The 23,369-nt window shown below is 34.9% G+C and overlaps 2 protein-coding genes across 4 annotated transcripts; both read left to right on the plus strand.

Moving 5' to 3' along the window:
- Nucleotides 1–10,051: 10,051 nt before the first annotated feature.
- LOC111796105 (probable inactive receptor kinase At4g23740) lies at nt 10,052–13,806 on the plus strand. 2 transcript variants are annotated; one of them, XM_023678799.1, is made up of 3 exons: nt 10,052–10,222; nt 10,619–12,193; nt 13,012–13,806. In XM_023678799.1, the coding sequence occupies exons 2-3, from the start codon at nt 10,963–10,965 to the stop codon at nt 13,662–13,664; spliced, it is 1,884 nt and encodes a 627-aa protein (XP_023534567.1). In that variant the 5' UTR covers nt 10,052–10,222; nt 10,619–10,962; the 3' UTR covers nt 13,665–13,806. The 2 variants fall into 2 exon arrangements, with proteins under 2 accessions (XP_023534567.1, XP_023534568.1); XM_023678800.1 differs by having other exon boundaries at nt 10,894–12,193.
- A 1,203-nt stretch (nt 13,807–15,009) lies between these two features.
- LOC111795621 (ubiquitin-conjugating enzyme E2-17 kDa-like) lies at nt 15,010–19,992 on the plus strand. 2 transcript variants are annotated; one of them, XM_023678154.1, is made up of 5 exons: nt 15,010–15,087; nt 15,340–15,435; nt 17,092–17,219; nt 18,771–18,875; nt 19,634–19,992. In XM_023678154.1, exons 2-5 carry the CDS (start codon nt 15,366–15,368, stop codon nt 19,775–19,777), a joined length of 447 nt encoding a protein of 148 aa, XP_023533922.1. In that variant the 5' UTR covers nt 15,010–15,087; nt 15,340–15,365; the 3' UTR covers nt 19,778–19,992. The 2 variants fall into 2 exon arrangements, with proteins under 2 accessions (XP_023533922.1, XP_023533920.1); XM_023678152.1 differs by lacking the exon at nt 15,010–15,087 and adding an exon at nt 15,172–15,211.
- The last annotated feature ends 3,377 nt before the right edge of the window (nt 19,993–23,369 follow it).

Below are 23,369 nucleotides of genomic sequence, written 5' to 3' on the forward strand. Positions count from 1 at the left end.
ACATCAATTAAGGTTTTGATTTAGCTTCCATTTCTGTTCATGAGAGACAGATAGCCAAGAAAAGTGATTCAAATGGTGGACAGAGGCCGCACCCACGAGCCACTACATAGGCAACACGCAGCAGTGTTAGTGCTGTTTGACTATGAACAAGAAGATGATATGTTTTTGTTAAGAATTTGGTGTCGGACTTAGAATGGATCTGTCTGTTTAGTGCAACATTTTGAGGGCTCTTGTTTGGAGCATGCTCCCTTCATACCTCTTGACAACCAACAACAACCAAAATTTGTGTGTTTTTTTCACTTGGGTTTCTTTAATTTTGTGTTTTCTCAAAAGGGTTTTCTAAAATTTTCGATCTTTGTTCTGAATCATTCCAATATTCTGGGTGGCTGTTCTTTCATTTGTGTTTTTTTTTTTTTATAACCTTTTTACATGTTTTTGTTTAGGGTTTAGGTCATTTGATTCTAATTCTATTTTGATTCAAACAAACCTAACGTAATTGGATGTAAACAATGTTGGAAATTGAAATTTGGGAACTTGTTTGGGCACAATAATTAAAATCCTGTGCTATGGGAATAGATAAGATTTCAGAGATTCTCGAATCAAACATTTTCATGTGTTATTCATCATTTATATTAACAAATTGAGCTAACATACTCAATATTTCTATACTTTTCTTACGAAACGACCACGTAATTCCAAATCAACGGAAATCATTTTAGTATGTTGTTTAGAAAACGCTCAATATTGATTGAAATGATCGAAAAAGATCGAAAAAGAGAATTGTATTGTATTGTATTGAATGGAATTCAAATGAAAAATAATGAGGTAAGTGAAGGGGGGGAGACATAGAAGGGTGGAGTGGGGGAGCCACAAAGCAACCAATGGGAGAATGCATGATGGTCTATGTAACTTTAATGATATCACATTGTCACTCACTTCCTGAAACAGTGTCATATCACCCCCAAAAGCCTGCCTGCCTTCCTGTTCATCTTTTCTTCTTCAATCTTCATTCATTCAATTGTTTTTACCCTTAATTTACCAGCTTTGATCCATCCATATCATAAAAATCCTTTATATTTGTGTTTCAATTTTAGGGTTTGTTGGACCAAAAATGAACTATTAGGAAGAAAGATTAGTGTGAATTTGCTGATTAATGATTAGATTAGGTTGGAGTTTAGTGTAAATAATGCAAAGATTAGGAAAGTGGCCAATTAGCATCTCCAATTGAGACTTTCAAAGATTTGCATTGCCACTGTTGTGATTCAGCTCATCAAAGACCAAATTTGATTGTCACATCTTGTCTGATTCTTATGTTCCCTCTCCTGTAATCATCCCCAATCTCATTGGTAACATAAACCATATGCCCTCTTCATTTTTCCACCCTACCTCTCCGTACGATACCTAACTGATGGTGATACGTAACGGGTCAAAGCAGACAATATCTACTAACAGTAGGTTTGACATGTTTAATTCAAACGAAATAAATGAAAGGGCCTATTTCATGAATGACCCAAAAGGTTATTTTTCGTGCCGTTTGTTAGTATAAATAGTAACGACTAATTTTTCGTAACCATGTCGTGCATAATCTTAAGATCTTTCTCATTCGAATAAAGTCATTAATTTGTATATGTACCCATCTTAAACTCGGATGTCACGAGTGAAGAACTTTTAATGTAATTGTGGAAGGATTTTGTTTGGATGCTATTTGGAACGTTGGAGACCCAAATTTTCGAATTTTAAACGTGAGGCATTATATTTGAATACAAATAGAGTATAAGAAGAAAATAGATGGATTCTTGATCATCCCTAACCATGCAATTCAAATCCGACAAGGAATTAGAATTTTTATGGATAATATATAGTACATTGGGAGCATAAACCTTAATTAATATAAGGTTGATCCGAGGATTTTCTTGTACCTCATAAATTTGACAATTACGTTAATATATTTGGTTAACGGGGCACATACTTGAAGCTTTTGGGCCCATAATTAAGATACCTTTATTCTCCAATTAAATGGCTTGGTCAAATATAATTGGCCCTTAAATTATTGCCCACTTATGATTGCACAATTAATTAATTTCCACGTAATATTTAAATTTCTTACCTTGTCGGACTGACTTCGTTAATTGCTTGCGAGATCTCACATCAGTTGGAGAGAGGAATGAAACATTCCTTATAAGGGCATGAAAACCTCTCCTTACCATACACGTTTTAAAATCATGAGACTGATGACGATACGTAACGAGTCAAAACGAATAATATTTTTAACGATGAGTTTGAGCTGTTACAAATAGTATCAATGTCAGTGACGACGATGCGAGACACTAATTATAGTAGACGCGTTTTAAAATCGTGAGACTGATAGTGATGCGTAACGGATCAAAACAGACAATATTTGCTACGAGGAAGCTTTAGGTGTGTTACACTACTTGTCTTTAAATTCGTCATAATAGTCAATTAGGTAATTCCTGGATTGTTTTAGTATGTTTTGTTCTTATTTATACGTTTTTTTTTAATAATTTTATGATAATATAAAATTGTAGAAATATGAGATTCGAGCAGCATTTAGCAGGAAGCATCCCATAAATTCCTCGTGCTGAAATATTTTGGGAAATAAAAGAAATAAAGTATTTTTAAAACATAAATATTAATTAATAAAGTGATTAAGGCATCAGGTTTAATGATAGTTTAAGAGAGCACTTAGAGAAAAAGAGAAACATAAAATAATAAAGATATTATTCATTTGGGAAACCCTAAGTTGTAGAAGTATGTAGAGATTTGTTAATTTAATTCATATAATATAATAATTATAAGAATTGTACTTAAAAACTATACCCTATGTCCATTGATTCCCCCTTTATTTGTTTGATTCTAATTCACGTCTAATCACAATCTATGACTTAATTAATTTGATTAATGAATTCATTTTGCTGATTAGGCTTTGCATGCCATGCATGTGGGGTAATTAGTGGAGATGCTGTCCTGTTCGGTTTTCCGATTTTATTATTATTATTATTATTATTATTTTGTTCGTTAGGATAAATATTTTTAAATTAAATAAAATTGAGCAAAAATCTACGTCTAACATCTAGAGCTTTCTACGGGGGCGGGGACGATGAAGTTATTCCCGCCACCTATTTCATTAATTATTCTCGCAAAATTCATTATTTATTTTTGTAAATATTAGATTTCTATGAGTATTTTTTTATTTTTATTTTTTAAATATTTATTTTAAAGTTTGATTTTTCAACATAATTTTAATCGATGATTTCATAAGCAAACCAAATAGGGTCTTTATGGTTTGGATAAATAGGCCCACATAGCTGTCATGGGCCTGTTTATTTGGACCGGGTAGCTTCCATCTAAATTTGGGCCTATAAGCAAAAAAGCCCATTTCATCTCTAACTAAACTTGTACAGATTTAGTCTTATCCTATTGAAAAAGGCGAAATTACTATATTCTCCTTTCATAGACATAACCACTAATCTTATGACTCCTAGACATTGTAATAAATCTACATAAATTTTATTTTTTTAGATAAAATTTTGAAACAGATGTGCCACTAAAGAGAAAATTATGTCACACGTATAATTAAAATCTAAAATTACATACTCCTGGATAAAAGTTATATTTTATGAACTTTCTCGGACTCACTGAAAATGTCAAGATGAGATGAGCCGTTCATCAACATAATATGTGTCACGTGGTAATGTATGTAGGGATAAAAGGGCTAAGGTGTTTTGTGGGACGCAAAAATTGTGTAAACCAACTCAAATCAAAACAAAAACTAAATGAAAATAAGATGAATGGATAGAGAATGATTAGATTGATCGGAACATTATCGGAACATTATCGGATGATTGAAGAGGAAGAAAATGGGAGTGATTAGATTTAAGTGGTTTATGTGGAATCCATAAAGAATGGTCCAAGAAAGGGATTTGCAAGAAGCATGAGGAGTGGGTGAAATCAGAGTGGACTAGACTTGAAAAAAAGCAGTTTCACCACATATTGACTTTGTGTCTTGTTGGGTTATGTTGGAAGACAAGCATTAGAAGCTAACCAAGCTGTTCCATGGGACAAAGAACAACCACCAAAGACATGTCAACACAATCTCTTTTGCTTTTATGTGATTCAATGTCTCAATGCGACTCGATTAGCTTCATTCTTATCTCGAACATATGCATTTCCATGTGATCTGTTCTTCTCCTCCTCTTTTGCCCTACTTCTTGGCCTTTTCCCGTTTCAAACAAACCACCCAAATTCCATAAAATCCCCAAAATCACTCTCGAGTAAAATGTTAATGTTGTTTCTTTCACGAACATGCCCGAGAGAACCATGTTATTTGAGAAATTAGGTTAAGGGATGCACATGAGTTTAGTTTGACAAAATTTCTCGACCAACCCTAAATTTTATATACCTGATTAGCGCTAAGTGAATTTACTCTTAAGTTCTTCTCTCTAGTCTCATACATCTTAAGAAAATTTATTGGAGGTCACTCAATATACAAGATTCATATTGTTGGTATAATCTCTTTCGAATGTGATATCAATTCATTCATGTACTACACATTTACTGACGTATATACATCTGTTAAGAATGAGAAATAGAAATAGAATTGGGATCGAAAGTATGATCTTCATTCATGTTTAACACGTTTAAATAGGATACAAACTATCAACTAATACCTAAAAATAGAAAAAATATATATCTAACTAAATCTGGTAAATAAATAAAATATACGGTTAATCAAATCTATACTAACAACTCCCTAAATATGTGAGATATATTCTAACTAATTATCACCGCAAAATATCCTCTTAATACTATCCCTCAAGTTGGAGAGTGTATGTCGATCACACCCAACTTGTCCTTCAAAAAGTCAAATTGTTGTCTTCCCAAAGCTTTAGTAAAAACATCTGCCAATTGCATTTTGGTCGATACATAATACGGTTTGATGATTCCAGCTTGTAACTTTTCTCGAACTATATGACAATCTATTTCAATGTGTTTCGTACGTTCATGAAAAACTGGATTGGCTGCTATATGTAATGCTGCTTGATTATCACAATATAATAATGCTGGTTCGGACAGTGGAACATTCAAGTCTTGAAGAATGTATCTTAACCAAGTTAACTCTAAACAAGTATTTGCCATAGCTCGATACTCGGCTTCTGCTGATGATCTGGACACATTAGTCTGCTTTTTAGACTTCCAAGAAATAATTGAATTTCCGAGGAAAATGCAGAACCCAGAAATAGATCGTCTGGAAGTTCGACAACCACCCCAGTCAGAATCGCAATATGCCTGTAATCTTAAATTGTTTTCAGATGGCAGTAGAAGTCCTTGACCAGGAGTGCCTTTGATGTACCTCAGAACTCGAAGAGCTGCCTCCCAATGTGGTTTTCTTGGTTCATGCATAAATTGGCTAAGCATACGAACTGAATAAGCTATGTCAGGCCTAGTGACGGTCAAATATATTAATCTGCCAATCAACCGTCTGTATTTACTTGGATCATTCAACTTCTCTCCTTCAGTTAAAGAAAGTTTCAGATTTTGCTCCATAGGAAATTTGTCTGGACGTGCTCCTGTAAGACCTGTGTCTTGAAGTATGTCTAGAGCATACTTCCTTTGAGACATAAAAATTCCTTTTCTAGATCGAGAAAATTCAATGCCTAGAAAATATTTCAAATTTCCTAAATCTTTGATAAGAAATTTCTGGAGTAAACTAGTCTTGAGATATTGAATTTCTTCGAGATCATTGCCTGTCAACAGAATATCATCAACATAGATTAGAACTGCAGTGAAAGAAGTACCTTTACTCTTAGTAAACAAAGAGTAATCTGCTTTGGACTGAGTGTAGCCTGCATTTTGTATAGTTGTAGAAAATATGGAGAACCAATTGCGAGAAGCCTGTTTTAATCCATAAAGAGATTTATGGAGCCGACATACTGTATTCTCCCCCTGTCGGCGAAGACCTGGTGGTAAAGACATATAAACTTCCTCGTCTAGATTACCATGGAGAAAGGCATTTTGAACATCCAACTGATGGGTGAACCATTTTCGAGCAGCAGCAACAGTGAGTAAGCAACGAAGTGTAGTAAGTTTCGCTGTAGGGGAAAATGTTTCTGTGTAATCAATACCTTCAACCTGAGTGTATCCCTTTGCTACTAGTCGAGCTTTATAACGTTCAACAGAACCATCAGAGTTGTATTTAATTTTGTACACCCAACGACAACCAATAGCTTTATGACCAAGTGGTAGAGGAACGAGAGACCATGTATGATTACGTTCCAAAGCTGCAATTTCATCATTCATAGCCTGCTGCCATAACGGGTCGCCAACTGCCTCGTCATAGGTTTTAGGTTCTGTCTGGGATGTAATAAGAGCTAGAAAAGCACGTTGAGTAGGAGAAAAACGAGAGAATGAAAGGTAATGATGAAGGGGATACCTGGTGCCAGTGCCGGGACTTGAGCTAGAGGTTAAATGATTGGCTCCAGAAGACATCTCATAATCCTTATGCCAAGCTGGAGGCTGTTTAGTACGAGTAGAACGTCGAAGTGGAGCTGATGTATCAGGTGGGATAGGATTGGAATTAGTGGGCGAATCTGGAGAAGGTGGAGGAGACGACGGAGTAGGAGGTGAAGGAATAGAAGGTGGAGGATGGATGTTTGAGTAGGATGGATCATGAAGTGGTACAACAGGAGTCGAAGGAGCTAATGTCGAAGTTTGTGAAGCTGATGAAAAAGGAAAATCATCTTCACAAAATTTGACATCACGGCTGATAAAGAATTTGTGAGATTGCATGTCATACAACTTGTAACCTTTATGACCACAAGGATATCCTACGAAAACACAAGGAGTTGCCCTAGGTTCAAATTTTTGCTTAGGATGTACTATAGTTGCATAACATTTACAACCAAAAACTTTAAGATGATGAAATGTAGGTGGTCGTTTGTAGAGTGCTTCAAAGGGTGTCTTGTTAGATAATAATGGTGATGGCGTTCTATTTATAAGATAAACAGCCGTTAAAATGCACTCTCCCCAAAAATTAAGTGGAACCTGTGACTGAAAAAGAAGAGACCTAGCTACATTTAGGATATGGCGATGCTTGCGTTCTACGACTCCATTTTGTTGTGGAGTATAGACACAAGTGCGCTGAAATTCAATACCACAAGAAGTAAAGAATGGTTGCAAAGATAGGAACTCAGTCCCATTGTCTGATCGAACTATCTTGATAGTAGTATGAAATTGAGTTTGAACGAATTTAACAAAGTTCATTAACAAATGATGTACTTCTGACTTATGTTGCATTAAAAAAACCCAAGTACATCGAGTAAAATCATCAACAATAGTGAGAAAAAAACGCAAACCAGAATGGGTAGGAATTTTATGTGGTCCCCAAACATCACAATGTATCAGATCAAAAGCAGAATGGGTTGTTATTGAACTTCTTGGGAAAGACAACCTAGTTTGTTTTGCTAACGGGCAGATACTACAATTATGAGAATAACTCGCATTATTAAGATGCAATTGATCAGCTAGAAATTTAAAACGAGAAAAGGAAGGATGACCTAGGCGTAAATGCCACAAATCAGATGACTGAGATACTTGATGAGCTGAAGATTTGATTGGAGATGAAGAAATATGATAGAGACCTCCAAATTGTTTACCCGAGCCAATCATCTTCCCCGTAGCCAAGTCCTGCATAACACAAGAATCAGGATAGAAGGTGACATAACATTTCAAGTTATTGGTAAGTTTGCTGATCGACATTAGGTTTAAATTGAATGAAGGCACACATAAAACGTTGTTTAATTGAAGGTTAGGGCTAAGAGAAATATTGCCAGTATGTGACACACGTGCTGTCTCTCCATTAGGCAAATTTATTGCAGACATGATGGCAGCCTTTGGTTCAGTCATAACAGAAGATTTTGATACTATATGATCCGTAGCTCCACTATCGAGAATCCATGAATTAGAACTCGCAGAGTTAATAGATAATGTAGATATGGGAAACAAACCTGCAACATTGATGTGATTGTCAGAATTACCAGAAGGGTGATGATTGATTGCAGATAAGGCTTGTGCTATCTGTCGTAATTGCTCAGAAGAAAAATTTGGAATGGAATTAGGTGACTGTTCTTCTGTATTCAACTGTGAAACATCGGCCATATTTGCAGATGATCGATATCCACGGTTATTGTGTTGATTGTCTTGTCTTGTCCTTCCAGAATTATTTTTCTGTCGACACCGATCTTCTGTATGGCCCCTTCTATCACAAAACTTACAGTGAAACTTAAGAATTCGACACTCATTAATTGTATGACCACTTTTATTGCAGTGTTCACACAATTTGTCCTTGGCGAATTTTGAATATATTGTTTTCTTTTGCACTGCTGATGCAATCGAGATTTTCTCAGTAGGTTCGGAAGTTACCTGACGCTGCATCTCTTCTTGTACAAGTAATGAATAGGCTTGCCTCACATTAGGTAATGGAGACATCATCAATATGTTAGATCTCACCGTTTTATAAGACTGATTAAGCCCCATGAGCAATTGCATCAATTTGTCTTCTTCGCGTTGATCAATATGTATTTGACGTTGATTACAGGTAAATGGTGTGCGGTACGCTTCCAGTTCATCCCAAAGTGCTTTGAGCTTGGTGAAATATGTTGACAGCGCCATGGTTCCTTGTGACATCGTTGCTATCGAGTTTTGTATTTGAAAAATTGCTGGAGCATTCTTTTGTGAGAATTGATCGTGAAGATCAACCCACACTTGATGAGCTGTCTTGGCGTGAATAATGCCTTTAGCGATATCTGCTTCAACGGAATGAGTTAACCAAGATATTATCATACTGTTGCACTGATTCCAGAGTTCGAATTCGGTTGAATTTGCATCTTGGGACGGTTCCTCAATTGTGCCATCAATGAAGCCAATTTTCTTCTTGGCAATAAGAGCATGCATAACTGATTTACTCCAGGATTGGTAATTTGCTCCATTTAATTTGATTGGAACAAGTGAATATCCTGGCTGATCAGAGTGATGAATATAGTACGGATGTGTTAAATCAACATCCGAAATTTTGAAGCTGGATTTGGCTGATTCCGCCATAAAGGAAATTTTGATATTTAAGAACACCAAGATCGGTGCTCTGATACCATGTTAAGAATGAGAAATAGAAATAGAATTGGGATCGAAAGTATGATCTTCATTCAGGTTTACCACGTTTAAATAGGATACAAACTATCAACTAATACCTAAAAATAGAAAAAATATATATCTAACTAAATCTGGTAAATAAATAAAATATACGGTTAATCAAATCTATACTAACAACTCCCTAAATATGTGAGATATATTCTAACTAATTATCACCGCAAAATATCCTCTTAATAACATCTAAACTTTAAACTTTGGTCAGGTATTTTACAACGGTAAAATTTGATCCTTATCTTAGTCCCACAGCTAATTTCCCGCACGCGGAAGGATATGTTCGCCAAGATGCATGGTTACGATGCTGCTAAGTGGGCCCCACCGCCATCTTTAGCGAACAGTTGTCAAAATTATTACGTAATAAATTCTGTTGTTGATTTTTCTTTATAGAAAAAAGGTTACTTCTTTAATAAACAAACAATATTAATTTGTTTTAATACTTAATTAAAGGTAAAGAAAATAGTATTAACCAATTTTAAAACCTTAAATTTAATGCAATTAATTAACACAATTATCTAAATATAAAACATGGGAATAATTGCCACGTGTTGAATATAACAACAAGAATAATGATTTGTGAAATTCATTGAGATTTTAATAAATAATAATAAAAAACATAAATAAATACGACATTAAAAAGTAATAATGTTATTTATTATAATTTCGTCGGTGCAAAAACCTCCAACTACTATGCTGTGGTACTAAAAAAAGGAAAATAAAAATAAACCCCAAATATTTGTAGTAATTAATAATCGGCCCCACATTTCGTGAAACTCTCTTCGTCTCCATTTATGAAAATTTATGGCGTCCAAAAATGCTATGCTTTATAATCATCATTCAATCCACTGTGGTTTTTGTTTGCCCTTTCTCCATTATTAGTTTACCGTTTTGTAATAATCGTCGATATAATTATTCTTCTCTTCAAATCCCCATTTTCCCTCTGCGTGTAACAGACACAGGCGCCATTGCTGTTTTCTTCTTCTTCCGAGCTTCAATGGCAGCGGTTTGAAAGCGCTTTTCCTCTTCCCTTTTGGCAATATTTCTGCAATCTTAACTTTACTACTTCCACTTTCGTTTCGATGCTTTTTTAGCCACCCATTACTGTGTTCATCGCATTTGAATTTGATTCACATCGTGCCATTAGTTATAGAGAAATCATTGCACCTTCTTTTCTTTTTGGGCTCTCTTTTTTCGACCTGCATTTTGAATTTTTGGTTCGGATTTGTGAACTGCTTTTGCTTTTTTTTTTTTTAGCGATAGGGGTAGCTGGGGGTTTCAGTTTAGATCTTGAGCTAATTATTAGCGTTGATTTGCTGCTTTTGCTCCGTTTTCGAGGCAAATTGTTTTTTATTTTCGCCTTTCTCGTTTCTTGTAATTCTGGGGTTTCTTGATTGTACAGCAAAGCGAATGCTTAATGGAGTGACTGAGTAAACAACGAAAAGAAGCTTGGTTTCGAGTGAAGAACCCTCGCTAACTTCTGGAATATAATAAACCCCTTTTTGACTATGTTCTAAGAATTCAAAACCCTTCTACTTTTCTCGACAATGTCTTTGGAATCTGGGTTTTTCGTTTCTCTTTTCCTTCACATTCCTTTCTCCCTTTTTATATAGATTTCAAATTTGTGTATCTTACCCATTTCTCTTCTCTGTTTTCCCTCTTCTGGGTTCGCTGCAGTTTGAACCATAGACGCGCGTGGAGGGAAACACTTCTGGGTTCGTTCGTTCTGTTCTCTACAGACCTCCGATGGAAGCTCTGTGGATTTTCAGCTTCGTTCTCGTTCTGGGGTTGGTTTTTGCGCCGATCAATGGCGACCCAGTTGAAGATAAGCGAGCTTTGCTTGATTTTGTGAAGAATCTTCCTCATTCTCGCTCTCTTAATTGGAATGCGGCTTCTCCGGTTTGCCATTACTGGACTGGTATAACTTGCAGTAAAGATGATTCTCGTGTTATAGCCGTTCGATTGCCCGGAGTTGGCTTCCACGGCCCGATTCCGGCGAACACTCTCAGCCGGCTCTCGGCGTTACAAATCTTGAGTCTAAGATCCAACCGTATAACAGGGGATTTCCCATCTGATTTCTCAAATCTTATTAACTTGTCTTATCTTTATCTTCAGTTCAACAACTTCTCCGGGCCATTGCCTTCCAATTTCTCTGTTTGGAAGAATCTCACCTCTGTGAATCTCTCTAACAATGGCTTCAATGGCCGCATTCCTTATTCGCTTTCTAATCTTCCAGCACTCACAGGTTTGAGTCTCGCAAATAACTCTCTCTCAGGAGAAATCCCTGACCTCCAAATGCCCAAATTGCAGATTCTGGATTTATCCAACAACAAACTGAATGGGAGTGTGCCTAAATCATTACAGAGATTTCCAAGGTCTGTATTTGTAGGCAATGACATATCCTTCGACAGTTCTTCGCCAAACAATCCTCCCCTGCCCCCACCATTGCCTTTGTGGAATGCAAAGCCTAAGAATGCTGGTGGGCTTGGAGAAGCAGCATTATTAGGAATTATAATAGCTGGTGCTATTCTGGGGCTCTTAGCATTTGGCTTTCTGATACTTGTATGCTGCTCAAGAAGGAAGAGGGAAGCATATTCAGGGGATCTGCAGAAAGGTGGAATGTCGCCGGAGAAGGTGATATCAAGGACTCAAGATGCAAACAACAGATTGGTGTTCTTTGAGGGGTGCCATTATGCTTTTGACTTGGAGGATTTGTTGAGGGCTTCTGCTGAGGTGTTGGGGAAGGGGACTTTTGGTACTGCATACAAAGCAATTCTGGAGGACGCCACCACTGTTGTTGTTAAGAGGTTGAAGGATGTAAGTGCTGGGAAACGTGATTTTGAGCAGCAAATGGAGATTGTTGGCAGTATCAGGCACGAGAATGTGGCTGAGTTGAAGGCCTATTATTATTCCAAAGATGAGAAGCTGATGGTTTATGACTTCTATGGTCAGGGTAGCGTCTCGGCTATGTTGCACGGTACGTTACCATTTCAACTGTGTACCTCGTAGTTTCGTTATTTATGCTTGCCATGTTCACACTCTACTTAAGAATATAGCTAGAATTACTATCTTTCATTGCATACTCTATTTTGGTTGAATTAGTAGCAGAATCCATATGATTTTATCAACTTGTTATCATGAGCGAAGTTTATTTTGAGTTTGTTAGGAAGGACTTTATGTTAGAAGCCAGAGTTTGTCTTGTAAGCTGTGAATTCTTTACGGGAATGGCTTAGCCTAACACTACACTCAGCTGCGTGACCGAAAATAAAGTCGAGATTATACTCTGATACCATTTATAACAGCCCAAGTTCGTAGATATTGTCCTCTTTGTGCTTTCCCTTTCGGGCTTTTCCGCAAGGTTTTTAAAACATGTCTACTAGGGAGTAGTTTCCACACCCTTACAAGGAATGTTTCGTTCCCCTCTCCAACCTAGGATTTCACAATTCACCCTCCTTGGGGGCCAACGTCCCTGCTGACACAATGCCTAGTGTCTGGCTTTGATATCATTTATAACCACCCAAGGCCACCGCTAGCAGATATTGTCCTCTTTGGGCTTTCCCTTTCGGTGGGGCTTCCCCTCAAGATTTTTAACACGCGTCTAGGAGGGAAACGAAACATTCCTTATAAGAGTATGGAAACTACTCTCTCCTAGACGCGTGTTAAAAACCTTGAGGGGAAGCCCGAAAGGAAAAATTCGAAGAGGAGAATATTTGGTAGCAGTGGACTTCGATAGTTTTCAGTGTTCCAAATGTTTATGCTTGCTTCTCCGAGTCATAAATGTGCCTTTTTTTCCAGGTGAACGCGGAGAGGAAAAGACCCCATTAGATTGGGACACTAGACTGAGAATTGCAGTTGGTGCAGCACGAGGGATTGCTCGAGTCCATGCCGAAAATGGAGGGAAGCTAGTCCATGGCAATGTGAAATCCTCAAACATCTTTCTAAACTCTCAACAATATGGATGTGTGTCTGATCTTGGACTAGCAACGATAACAAGCTCACTCTCTCCACCTATATCCCGTGCTGCTGGTTACCGAGCCCCGGAAGTGACCGACACCCGCAAGGCAACACAGGCTTCAGATGTTTTCAGCTTCGGCGTGGTACTCCTCGAGCTTCTTACCGGGAAGTCTCCAATACACGCAACCGGTGGCGAAGAGATCGTCCACTTGGTGAGATGGGTTCACTCAGTTGTCCGAGAGGAGTGGACAGCTGAAGTATTTGATATACAGCTAATGAGGTATCCCAACATAGAGGAAGAAATGGTTGAGATGTTGCAGATAGCCTTATCATGTGTGGCCAGGATACCAGATCAGAGACCTAAAATGGCAGAAATTGTGACGATGATCGAAACCGTTCGACCAATGGAAGCCGAGAATCGACCTTCTTCCACGCATCAATCTGAAACTTCAATGCCACAAGCTGTTGGGACAGAAAATTTAGCCTCTCAGTGAGTTTGGACCCAATTTGTTCTTATGGTTCTTTACATCGAATTTAGTATTTACAAGTTTTTTTATTTTTTTTTTTCTTTTTTAGATTTGAATCTCTTTTTCAGATTCTAGTTTTGCAACAGTAAATGAACAAGTTCAGTTCATACTCGGCATGTTATTTTTAGCTGCAATTCAAAGGCCAACAAATGGCAAAATTTAAGTTTTGTTCTTCTCAAAATAAAAAAAAAAAATAAAAAAGGTTTTTTTTTTAAAAAATTATCTTTTAGTAATTCTTTAGGTACATAAAAATATATGGGATAAAGACAAGGGATTGGAATCTTTTTTTATTTTAAATTTAAAATAAAGTGCATCTTTGACTCGAGCAATAACATTTTTATTCATTTTTTTTAAATAGAGAATATTCTAATTTAGAAAATTCAAAAGAGTCAACCATTAATTTAAGTTCAAAGAATAAGAGATAATCACAGAATTAAATAATAATTCTTTGGCTTAGTAGACATTTTTTTTTTTTAAGAATAAGATTATTAATATGGATTGTCATAATACAACAATTATTTGGATAACCATTATGAAAAAAATATTATATTTTTTTTTTGGAAATTTGTAATTATAACTCAATGAAAAGAGAGACAATTAATGTTGGAAGAAAGTCTCAGCTAAATCAGGGAATTATCATAGATTTATAATAAAAAAATATATTATCTACATTAGTACGAGACATTTTGGGGAAGTTCAAAGTAAAACCACGAGAGTTATACTCAAAGTTGACAATATCATAACAGTGTGAGAGTTGTATTCATCGTAAAAAGGAATGTTTTAGAATTTAGTTCATAATATTGTTTTTTCCTTCAAATTTAATATTTATTATTTTAAACCTTCTAATTTAGTATTTTAAAAACTGAATTGAAAGACCAAAGTTTTATTTTATAATCATTTAATTCTTTTTAAAAAATTATGTCGTTATATGATTAATTTTTCTACTTAGATTTCATATTTTTTTAAATAAAATATTTAAATTATAAACTAAACTTAAAAACTAATAATAAGTTTTTTAAAATTTAGTTTAATATTTTAAAATATATGTAAAAAGTAGTATTTAGACGTAATTAAAAAAAGAAAAAAATAATAGTGGTTAAAGTAAAAATAATGTAAAGGATTAGGGTTGTAGGGAAACAAATAGAGTAAGCAATAAGATTAGGCAATTAAAAATGTAAATAATTGGTATGAATATTCATGGTGGGGTCCACATGAAAAGACCAATGAGCTAAACGAGTCTACGGAGTATAGTACACAGCCCCCACTCCCTCCCTTTCTCTGTATTTAATTTATTTTTATATTTTTTTGGAATATATAAAGTGGATTTGTAAATAATTGTAAATCCTCTCTTCTCTCAGGCAAAACAACAAACACGCAGGAGGATCTCAAGGTGAGCTTTCTATTCCTTTCTTCTCTTCTCAGCTTCTGTTTTCTTTTTCCTTTTTTGTTTCTTTTGGTGTATTCATTTCTTCCTTCCTTNTGGCAAAACAACAAACACGCAGGAGGATCTCAAGGTGAGCTTTCTATTCCTTTCTTCTCTTCTCAGCTTCTGTTTTCTTTTTCTTTTTTCGTTTCTTTTGGTGTATTCATTTCTTCCTTCCTCGTTCTTTCTCTCTGATTCTCTACTCGAAACGATCTGTAGAGGTTCCACTCTTTTGGAATTTGGCGATGGCTTCGAAGCGGATCTTGAAAGAGCTCAAGGATCTCCAGAAGGATCCTCCTACGTCTTGCAGTGCAGGTTTCTTCTTCTTTCTAACATTTTTCATCGTCTTTCTCATCACCTGTTTCCTGCCTGATTTACCTGGAGGCTTGGAAAAATTGAAAATCTACTTGTTTGATTTGTTTTGTTTTTTTTCGTGCAAAACTGGATGGAGCTCTGTTTGATGTTTATGTTATTCTTTTTTGTTGTTGTTTTTTGGTTTTTAGCATGAGTGAGCGAGGATAGATCATGTTATTGCACGTTTTTAGGTTTTCGACATGTTAGGACTTTAGAAGATGGCAATTGAGAGTTCTGATCTTTGATTCTGACTGTTGTTGTTCTTAAACTGCCGTATCTGTTACAGGATCATAGTAACATTCCAATTTGTTCTAGCTTATGATCCTTGTGCATGTTTGCGACTGTGTGCTGAGCATTAATTTGTCAGTTTGGCGCGTTTTTGTTTGCATATTGTTGGTGAACTTGTTACCAGTTTCCCTGTATGTGTTTAAAACATTAAGCCTCCTTCGATTCCTAATCATAAAGTTCAAGAATAATGCTGAACAGTCAGAAGAAAGAAAGAATGAGAGAGGAATCCTTCTGTATTTCATTGCCAAGTATAATCGCATCTGCACAAGAGTATTTGTAGGCAAAATAACTCTCCAACTGCTGCGACTAATGCATAACTTCTCTCTAACTGATATGAACACGTCAAATAGAATTCAAAAGCAGAATTTATACTTATTCTTACTTTGTTCTTGTCCCTAAGCGTTTAAGTCATCTGTTTATATCATTCAACTCTTCACTTATTTTTTCATTAATTATTTATCATAAATCTTTTTGAAACCTAACACTTGATCCTCTATTTCTAGCTCCAAGTTCTGTTATGTGTAAATATCCACAAAACACATGTCTGTATTAGGTGTTTGTTAAATAATAGATATAAAAATTGAATTCAAGGACCAAAATATATTTGTATATGTAACGTACAAAGACTAAAACTGAAGATTTATAATAAGTGTGGAAGTTTTGGATATTGACATATTCAAAGGGGAAACTGAAAGTTACCGCCCCTGAAAATATTCAAGCTAATCAGAGAGTTATGTTATCGATTGCTTATTGAGCCTTGAAGTTGACCTTCTATGTTTATAATCTCCAAGTGAATAGATCCGCAATCAGAATATCTTAGTAGTTAATTTGCTCATCATGGATTCTGCATCTATATTTTGTGTATCATAATTTTATTTTATGACCTTGATGACCTTATAAGTTTATAACTTCGAAGTCCTGATACATCTACAATAAAAATATCTCAGTAGTTAAGCTTGCTCATTAAGGATTTTGCATCCAACCTTTTTGTATCATAATTTTGAATTTAATTATAATTCTTCGTGTGAGAACTGAAAATTTGGATGTCAAACTTGTAATCAGCCTTCAAAATTTACTACTGGTGGAATAAGAACCACTTTTAGTCTTACTGATAAATTTTTTAGTGCAAGTCTTCTCACGATGATATTACTTGTAAGTGGAACTGCTCGTAAATTTTATATTTTTCCGTCTTTTTTCATTTATGAATTTTATATTGTGACTTTTTCCCTGTTAGATCATATTTTTATTGTACCTCGTGTGACATAAATAATGGTTGTAGAATTATCATGTTCACTTAATTTTAATGGTCTATTCAATGAAAATCTTTAGGCCCAGTAGCTGAAGACATGTTCCATTGGCAAGCAACAATTATGGGCCCTCCTGACAGTCCATATGCAGGAGGAGTATTTCTTGTCAACATTCATTTCCCTCCAGATTATCCATTTAAACCACCCAAGGTACGTAGAAGTGATCTGCTTCATTTACACTACATCTTTTCTCTTTCACTTCTTTATGCCTCAGTATCTTTCTTTTTTTTTTTTTCTTTTTTTCTTTTTTGACACAAAACTAACTTTTCATTGAGATAACGAAAAGTTACGAGGTACAAAACTCTTTTTGAAGAATACAAAGGTCTCCTAGACAACTGAAAATTACAAGGAAATGAAACGAGCTTTATATTAAATCCCGTTTAGAGAAATTTCAAAACTTAACCGCCCAACAAAAGGAGGTTGCTAAAATATTTTCCTTACATGCCTCATAAAGAAATCTCCTAAAAAAATTTTGAATCCTCTTTGCGACCAGAACAAAGAGAATTTTAAGAGCTTCCGTCTGAGAAACTTAAACTTCTTTTTTATTATTTATTTATTGTTTTTCATTTATTTGAAAAATAGGTTCCTTCATTTCATTGAATAATGAAATTACAAAAGGGCAAGATGCCAAAGGAATTACAAAAAAACACTTCTATTGGACAATAAGTGAAGCGATACTATAAATGTGTTTGAAATCTAACAGATTTCTTTGAACCGAAAGTTGGCCCGAACTTCTGTGCACCCTTTAGCTTCTTTTACATATATATATAGGGCCAACTTACATGTTTACTGCATACTTTTGAATCCTATCTCCATTTGGCTCTCGTCTTCGTTTCATTTGAAATTGGTGATAAAATAACCTTTAATTTCTTCAAATAATCTAAAAGACCAACCTGCGAAGAAGAATCAAAGAGGCTTTCTTCTTCTTCTTTTCACTTGGAATTGGTGATAAACTAACCTCNATAATCTAAAAGACCAACCTGCGAAGAAGAATCAAAGAGGCTTCTTCTTCTTCTTTTCACTTGGAATTGGTGATAAACTAACCTCTGGTTTCTTTAAATAATCTACAAGACCAACCCATGAAGAATCCTTTGTTGAAACATAACTCCAAATTCAGAAGGGGAGAAAAATCCATGCTTGCCTCAAGCTTTCCTGTGCATTATCCCCAAAACTAGCAGCCTCTTTTGCAGGAGGAATTGCCAAGTTTTCCTCTTCCAAGTCTTCACTTTGGAATAAAAAACCGAGCTTTCCATTAATGCCAAAATCCTTGTTATTTTGATAGCGGNCCTCTTCCAAGTCTTCACTTTGGAATAAAAAACCGAGCTTTCCGTTAATGCCAAAATCCCTGTTACTTTGATAGCGATCTTGGTATCTTTCCATTAATGCCAAAATCTTCAATATTCAAACGAGTTTGCAGTTTCTGGAACTACTTTAGTTTACTTAATAGTTTGATAGCGATCTTGGTCATGTATTATACAGATCTCACTTGCACATAANTAGTTTGATAGCGATCTTGGTCATGTATTATACAGATCTCACTCGCACATACTTTTGTGTTATGTTAACCAGGTCTAGAACTTGTGTACTTGCCAATGAAGGTTTAGGCCAACTATATTACGTCATTCTATCCAGTAAAATTATTCGTTCAATTTATAATAATATATAATTGGTGGCTAAAGTTGAGGTCATTAACGCATACAGGTTGCATTCAGAACAAAGGTCTTCCATCCCAATATCAACAGCAACGGTAGCATATGCCTGGACATACTTAAGGAACAGTGGAGTCCTGCATTAACCATTTCTAAGGTTGTCATTCTTTGCATAACCGGGATTTATGAGTACTGAGAAAAATACTGATTTCAATGATTATTTATGCATTATTATCTAATGGAAGTTGACCTGAATTGTGTATTTCTGATGTTCTACTTGCTGTCTCATCCCACCTGTCATTAGATGGGTAGCTAGGATATATGGCCCTGTTACTGCTGAACAAAACTTTCGGAATCTTTTTTCTGGAACGATGGGGATTATCCCGAGATGGAAGTAACATAAATACAAGGATATTAACTTTTATTAATATATACCCATTTGGAGTCTTATTGATTATATTTCTCAAGAATGGTGGGAATAGTTTCATTTCTCACAATGATATAACTCGAGAAATGAATCAAACACGCTGTATTGATTAGGATGCTGATTCTTCCGTAATACCTCTTGGTTTGAATTACATATAAATTATGCATAAGATATCAAGTGGATGCTATCGACTACCATTTCGGTTAGCACTGAAACATGTTATAATTCGCATTTCCTGCTGTTTGGCTTTGTTTTCTCCACTTAGACTTCTATGGCTAGAAATATCTGTTTTCGTTCGTACAATACACATGCATTGTAATATGAGGTGAGGATATATATATATATATATAAAAAGTTCTAACACAGAGGTGAGGATTTGAACTTCTGACCTTTTAGTGGAAGGTACTCAACTCAACTAGTTGAGTTATGTTTGGATTAACTACAATACTTTGTTAAATTTAAGCATATGTTTATGCTTTGTCTCACAGGTGTTGCTTTCAATCTGTTCGCTGTTGACAGACCCGAATCCTGATGACCCTTTGGTGCCAGAGATTGCGCACATGTACAAGACTGACAGAAGCAAGTACGAGGCAACCGCCAGAAGCTGGACCCAGAAGTATGCCATGGGTTAGTGGCGCTGCTTAGTGTTTAGAGGAGGGCTTCTTCCCAATGGTTTTTCCTTGAATTATATCTTTGAATCTGCCTCTCTTACCCAATGGGTTTAGTTATGCTTCCCTCCTGAAAAACACGGACTGTTCTTTACCTGTTTGTATGGATAACAAAAATTTATCCTTAATCTTGAGAGTTTATTCCAATAAAAACCCATTCGTGGACCTAGACCTGGACCTAAATCCCTGATGGAAAATCTATGGCCACTTATTGCATGGTTTCAAAAAGATATAAATGGCTCGAGTGTCATTTGGATTAAAATGCTTAGCTAAACGTATTTCTTGTTGATGTTTGTCTAGGAAATGTGTTGGTCATTTTCTTTTCTTTTCTTTTCTTAAGATTTGTCCTGATCTAACCAGGAGTTCATATCAACTTTATGGATGAAGACTTTGATTGCAGAGTTTATAATATTTACTCTTGATTGCAGAGTTGGATGTTTGAATCTCTTATTTCAAATTTTATTAATTTTTTTTTAAATACTATTTTAATATTGGTTTTCGATATTTTAGAGTAATTGCGTTTGGTCACTGTACTTCTGTTATTGCTGTGTTGATTAGTTGAAATGGTTATTCATATATGGAAATTATATTGTTATATTTTAAATTGTCTTTAATGGTTAGCCAACTATGGAATGGTTCAAGTGGTTATTTACATTTAAAGGTAACCGTGGAATAAGCATGATATTCTTTTTTTCCTTAAATTATTCATTCCAATTATTCTCTACAACAGTCACTCTTCCTATTAAAACTATTGTCACATAGTAAGATGGCCACATTTATTGTTATCAAACTATTTGGCAAACATCCCATATAAGATTTTGTTTCAACCAATTATTCATCGCCAGTTCATTCATATCAAATATTAATAATACACCAATTAATTATATTAATGATCGCTAGTAATCTTGTTGATTTATTTTCTATTAACTAAAAACATGTCCAAATTATAACCTAATTACTTTCTTTAATTCTAAATTTTGATTAAAATTTATTCAATTTGACTCTTTATTTTTTAGTTCATTGTCAAGCTTTATAACATTATTAACCGAACAAATATCATTTCTTTCTTGTAGATGACCTCTTCCATGTTCATAACATAGTGTTGGGGCCTGGAAAATATTTATTTCTTTTTTAAATATAAACATTGTTATTTATAAAGTATTTAAAAACATTTTGGTGGGTTGGAGAATTTTTGTATTTAAAAAAAATAATAATCAAGATGCAGCCGGCAAACAGGTCGTGGGAGGAAGTGGGAAATGCAGACCAGAGCTTCGCTTCACTTACTTTCCATGAAATCCGGCCTTCCGATGCCTCTGTTCAGACACCACTTACTGTTCTTACAACTTGCCCTCCACAACATATATATATATATATATAACCTGCAATTTAGTCCGAAAATATCTATGATGATGTGTCAATTATTATGCCACGTGGGTTTGATATAATTTGACAGTACCTAATTTAATAATATTTATAAATAAAAATTAAAAATTAGAATGTGGGTAGTTATTAATGGCGAAATGATTCCTTTATGATTTGCAGGTGAATAATTAAAAAGTTATTGGTGAGAAAGTGGGAGAGATATGGTTCGGTGTTGCTGTCATTTCCAATTTAGTTTGATTGAAGTTGTAACTAATGGCTTCGCCTTCAACATATTTATTACCTCCATAACTTTTTACTTTTTACTAACTGTCGTCACAGGTATTTACCTTCTTCAATATTAAGACCCATTAAACTTTTAAATTTGTGAGATTTCAGGTTAGTTGAAAATAAGAACGAAATATCAATTATAAGAGTGTAAAAACATCTTTCTAATAAACGCATTTTAAAATTTTTGAAGAGAAACTCGAAAGGAAAAACTCAAATAAGACAATATCTGTTAGCGGTGGGTTTGGGCCGCTACAAATAGTATCAGAGCCAGACACGGGGTGATGTGCCAGCGAGGAGGCTGAGCTCCGAATGGAGTTGGACACGAGGCGACGTGTCACGCTGGATGTAGAAACCTTGATTAGAGAATGAAATGAGTGCCAACGAGAAGAACGAGACATCCTTTATAAAGGTGTGGAAACCTCTTCCTAGCACACGCATTTTAAAAACTTTGAGGAAAACCCGAAAGTGAAAGTCTAAATAGGATAATATCTGTTAGTAGTGAGTTTGGGCTATTACAGAACTAAAATAAATCCATATTATACAGATTTAACACCTCCATATGATGAGACCACAACAAATGAACGACGTACCCATACTTATTTTAATATTTAAAGATCGAATCTATATCTATCGTTGAATTGGCGACAAATTACATCAATGTAGCTTACGAGTTCATACACCCTAGTTTCTAGAGTTATCAAACAAGATCCATGCAAGATTTTAGACCTATGATGCCTATTGAATACTTGTAGCCATGGCAATGGACCCCAAAATAAATAGTGAAATATTTTAAAATACACAATTATATTTAAAATTTAATAAATTTAATAAATATATTATTACAAAATGTGTAGGGTTCTACATGTCATTTATTAATGGGGAGAGAATTATTGTTTTTTTTTTTCTTTTTCTTTTGAATAAAATTATTGAAAATCATAAATATAAATGGACAAAAAAAGGCGTATTAATGGCAACTTAAATTTATTTAAAGGCTGTGAGAGTAACAGCACTAACATTTATTATTTTTATTTATTAATTTTATTTATTAATTTGTGTTCTAAAAATGGAGTCCCTAAAACCCTGGTTTAAGGCTCCTTGGTCCACTTTTTAATTTAATATGATTTTTCCACTAACTTTATAAAATATATAATTTATTTCTATAATTTAAAATCTCATTATTTTATTAATTCTTTTACCTTAATATATATTAAAAAGGCCTATAGTTTCATCAATTATTGTGGGCTGATTCTATTCTCTTTTCTTTGTAAACAAGTTTAGACCAAAACTAAAAAGCCTATTTCCTAAAAGCCCACTTTTGCAACACACACACACAAAAATTCCCTTTCCTACTTTACGCCTAATAAATAAATATTTACGAACCAAACATTTTTAATTAAAGTGTGAAAATTTCTTTCTAGCAAACACGTTTAAAAACTGTGAGCCTGAAATGTAACAGGCGAAAGCAAAACTAGCGGTGGGCTCGAACTGTTACAATTGGTATCAAACAATTTACCAACAAAGATGTTGAGCCGAATTGTAAGATTAAAAGTTGATATCAAAGTCAAGACACTACTGTGTGAACAACGATAATGGACTTGATTATGAGATACTAATTATATGGTATGAAATAAATAAGTAAATAATATATATATATATTTTTTTTTTTGCAGAAGCCACGTCAGCGACTGAGGGTCACGTGAGTTGTGGAGTGGAAAAGCGTGAAAACCGCCGGTTTAAACTTTTTTTTTTTTTTTTTTGCCGAAACGTTTAGTGTCTGTGGGACCCACCGTTTCTCTCTCTTCATTTACTACTCTCCGTATTTCGAGATACACCGTACGCATCATATTATTTTATTCTTCAAAACCATATATATTTTTTTAATATATAATTAAATTTATGTTACGTT

This window comes from Cucurbita pepo, chromosome LG05, assembly GCF_002806865.2.
Source record: "Cucurbita pepo subsp. pepo cultivar mu-cu-16 chromosome LG05, ASM280686v2, whole genome shotgun sequence".
NCBI classification, from domain to species: Eukaryota; Viridiplantae; Streptophyta; class Magnoliopsida; order Cucurbitales; family Cucurbitaceae; genus Cucurbita; species Cucurbita pepo.

Excerpts from the sequence above, each read along its gene's own strand:
- LOC111796105 (XM_023678799.1), top strand. The coding sequence starts at position 10,963 with ATGGAAGCTCTGTGGATTTTCAGCTTCGTTCTCGTTCTGGGGTTGGTT. Across the intron at positions 12,194-13,011 it reads CGTCTCGGCTATGTTGCACG|GTGAACGCGGAGAGGAAAAG; the intron begins GTACGTTACCAT and ends CTTTTTTTCCAG.
- LOC111795621 (XM_023678154.1), top strand. The coding sequence starts at position 15,366 with ATGGCTTCGAAGCGGATCTTGAAAGAGCTCAAGGATCTCCAGAAGGAT. Across the intron at positions 15,436-17,091 it reads TCCTACGTCTTGCAGTGCAG|GCCCAGTAGCTGAAGACATG; the intron begins GTTTCTTCTTCT and ends GAAAATCTTTAG. Across the intron at positions 17,220-18,770 it reads ATCCATTTAAACCACCCAAG|GTTGCATTCAGAACAAAGGT; the intron begins GTACGTAGAAGT and ends TAACGCATACAG.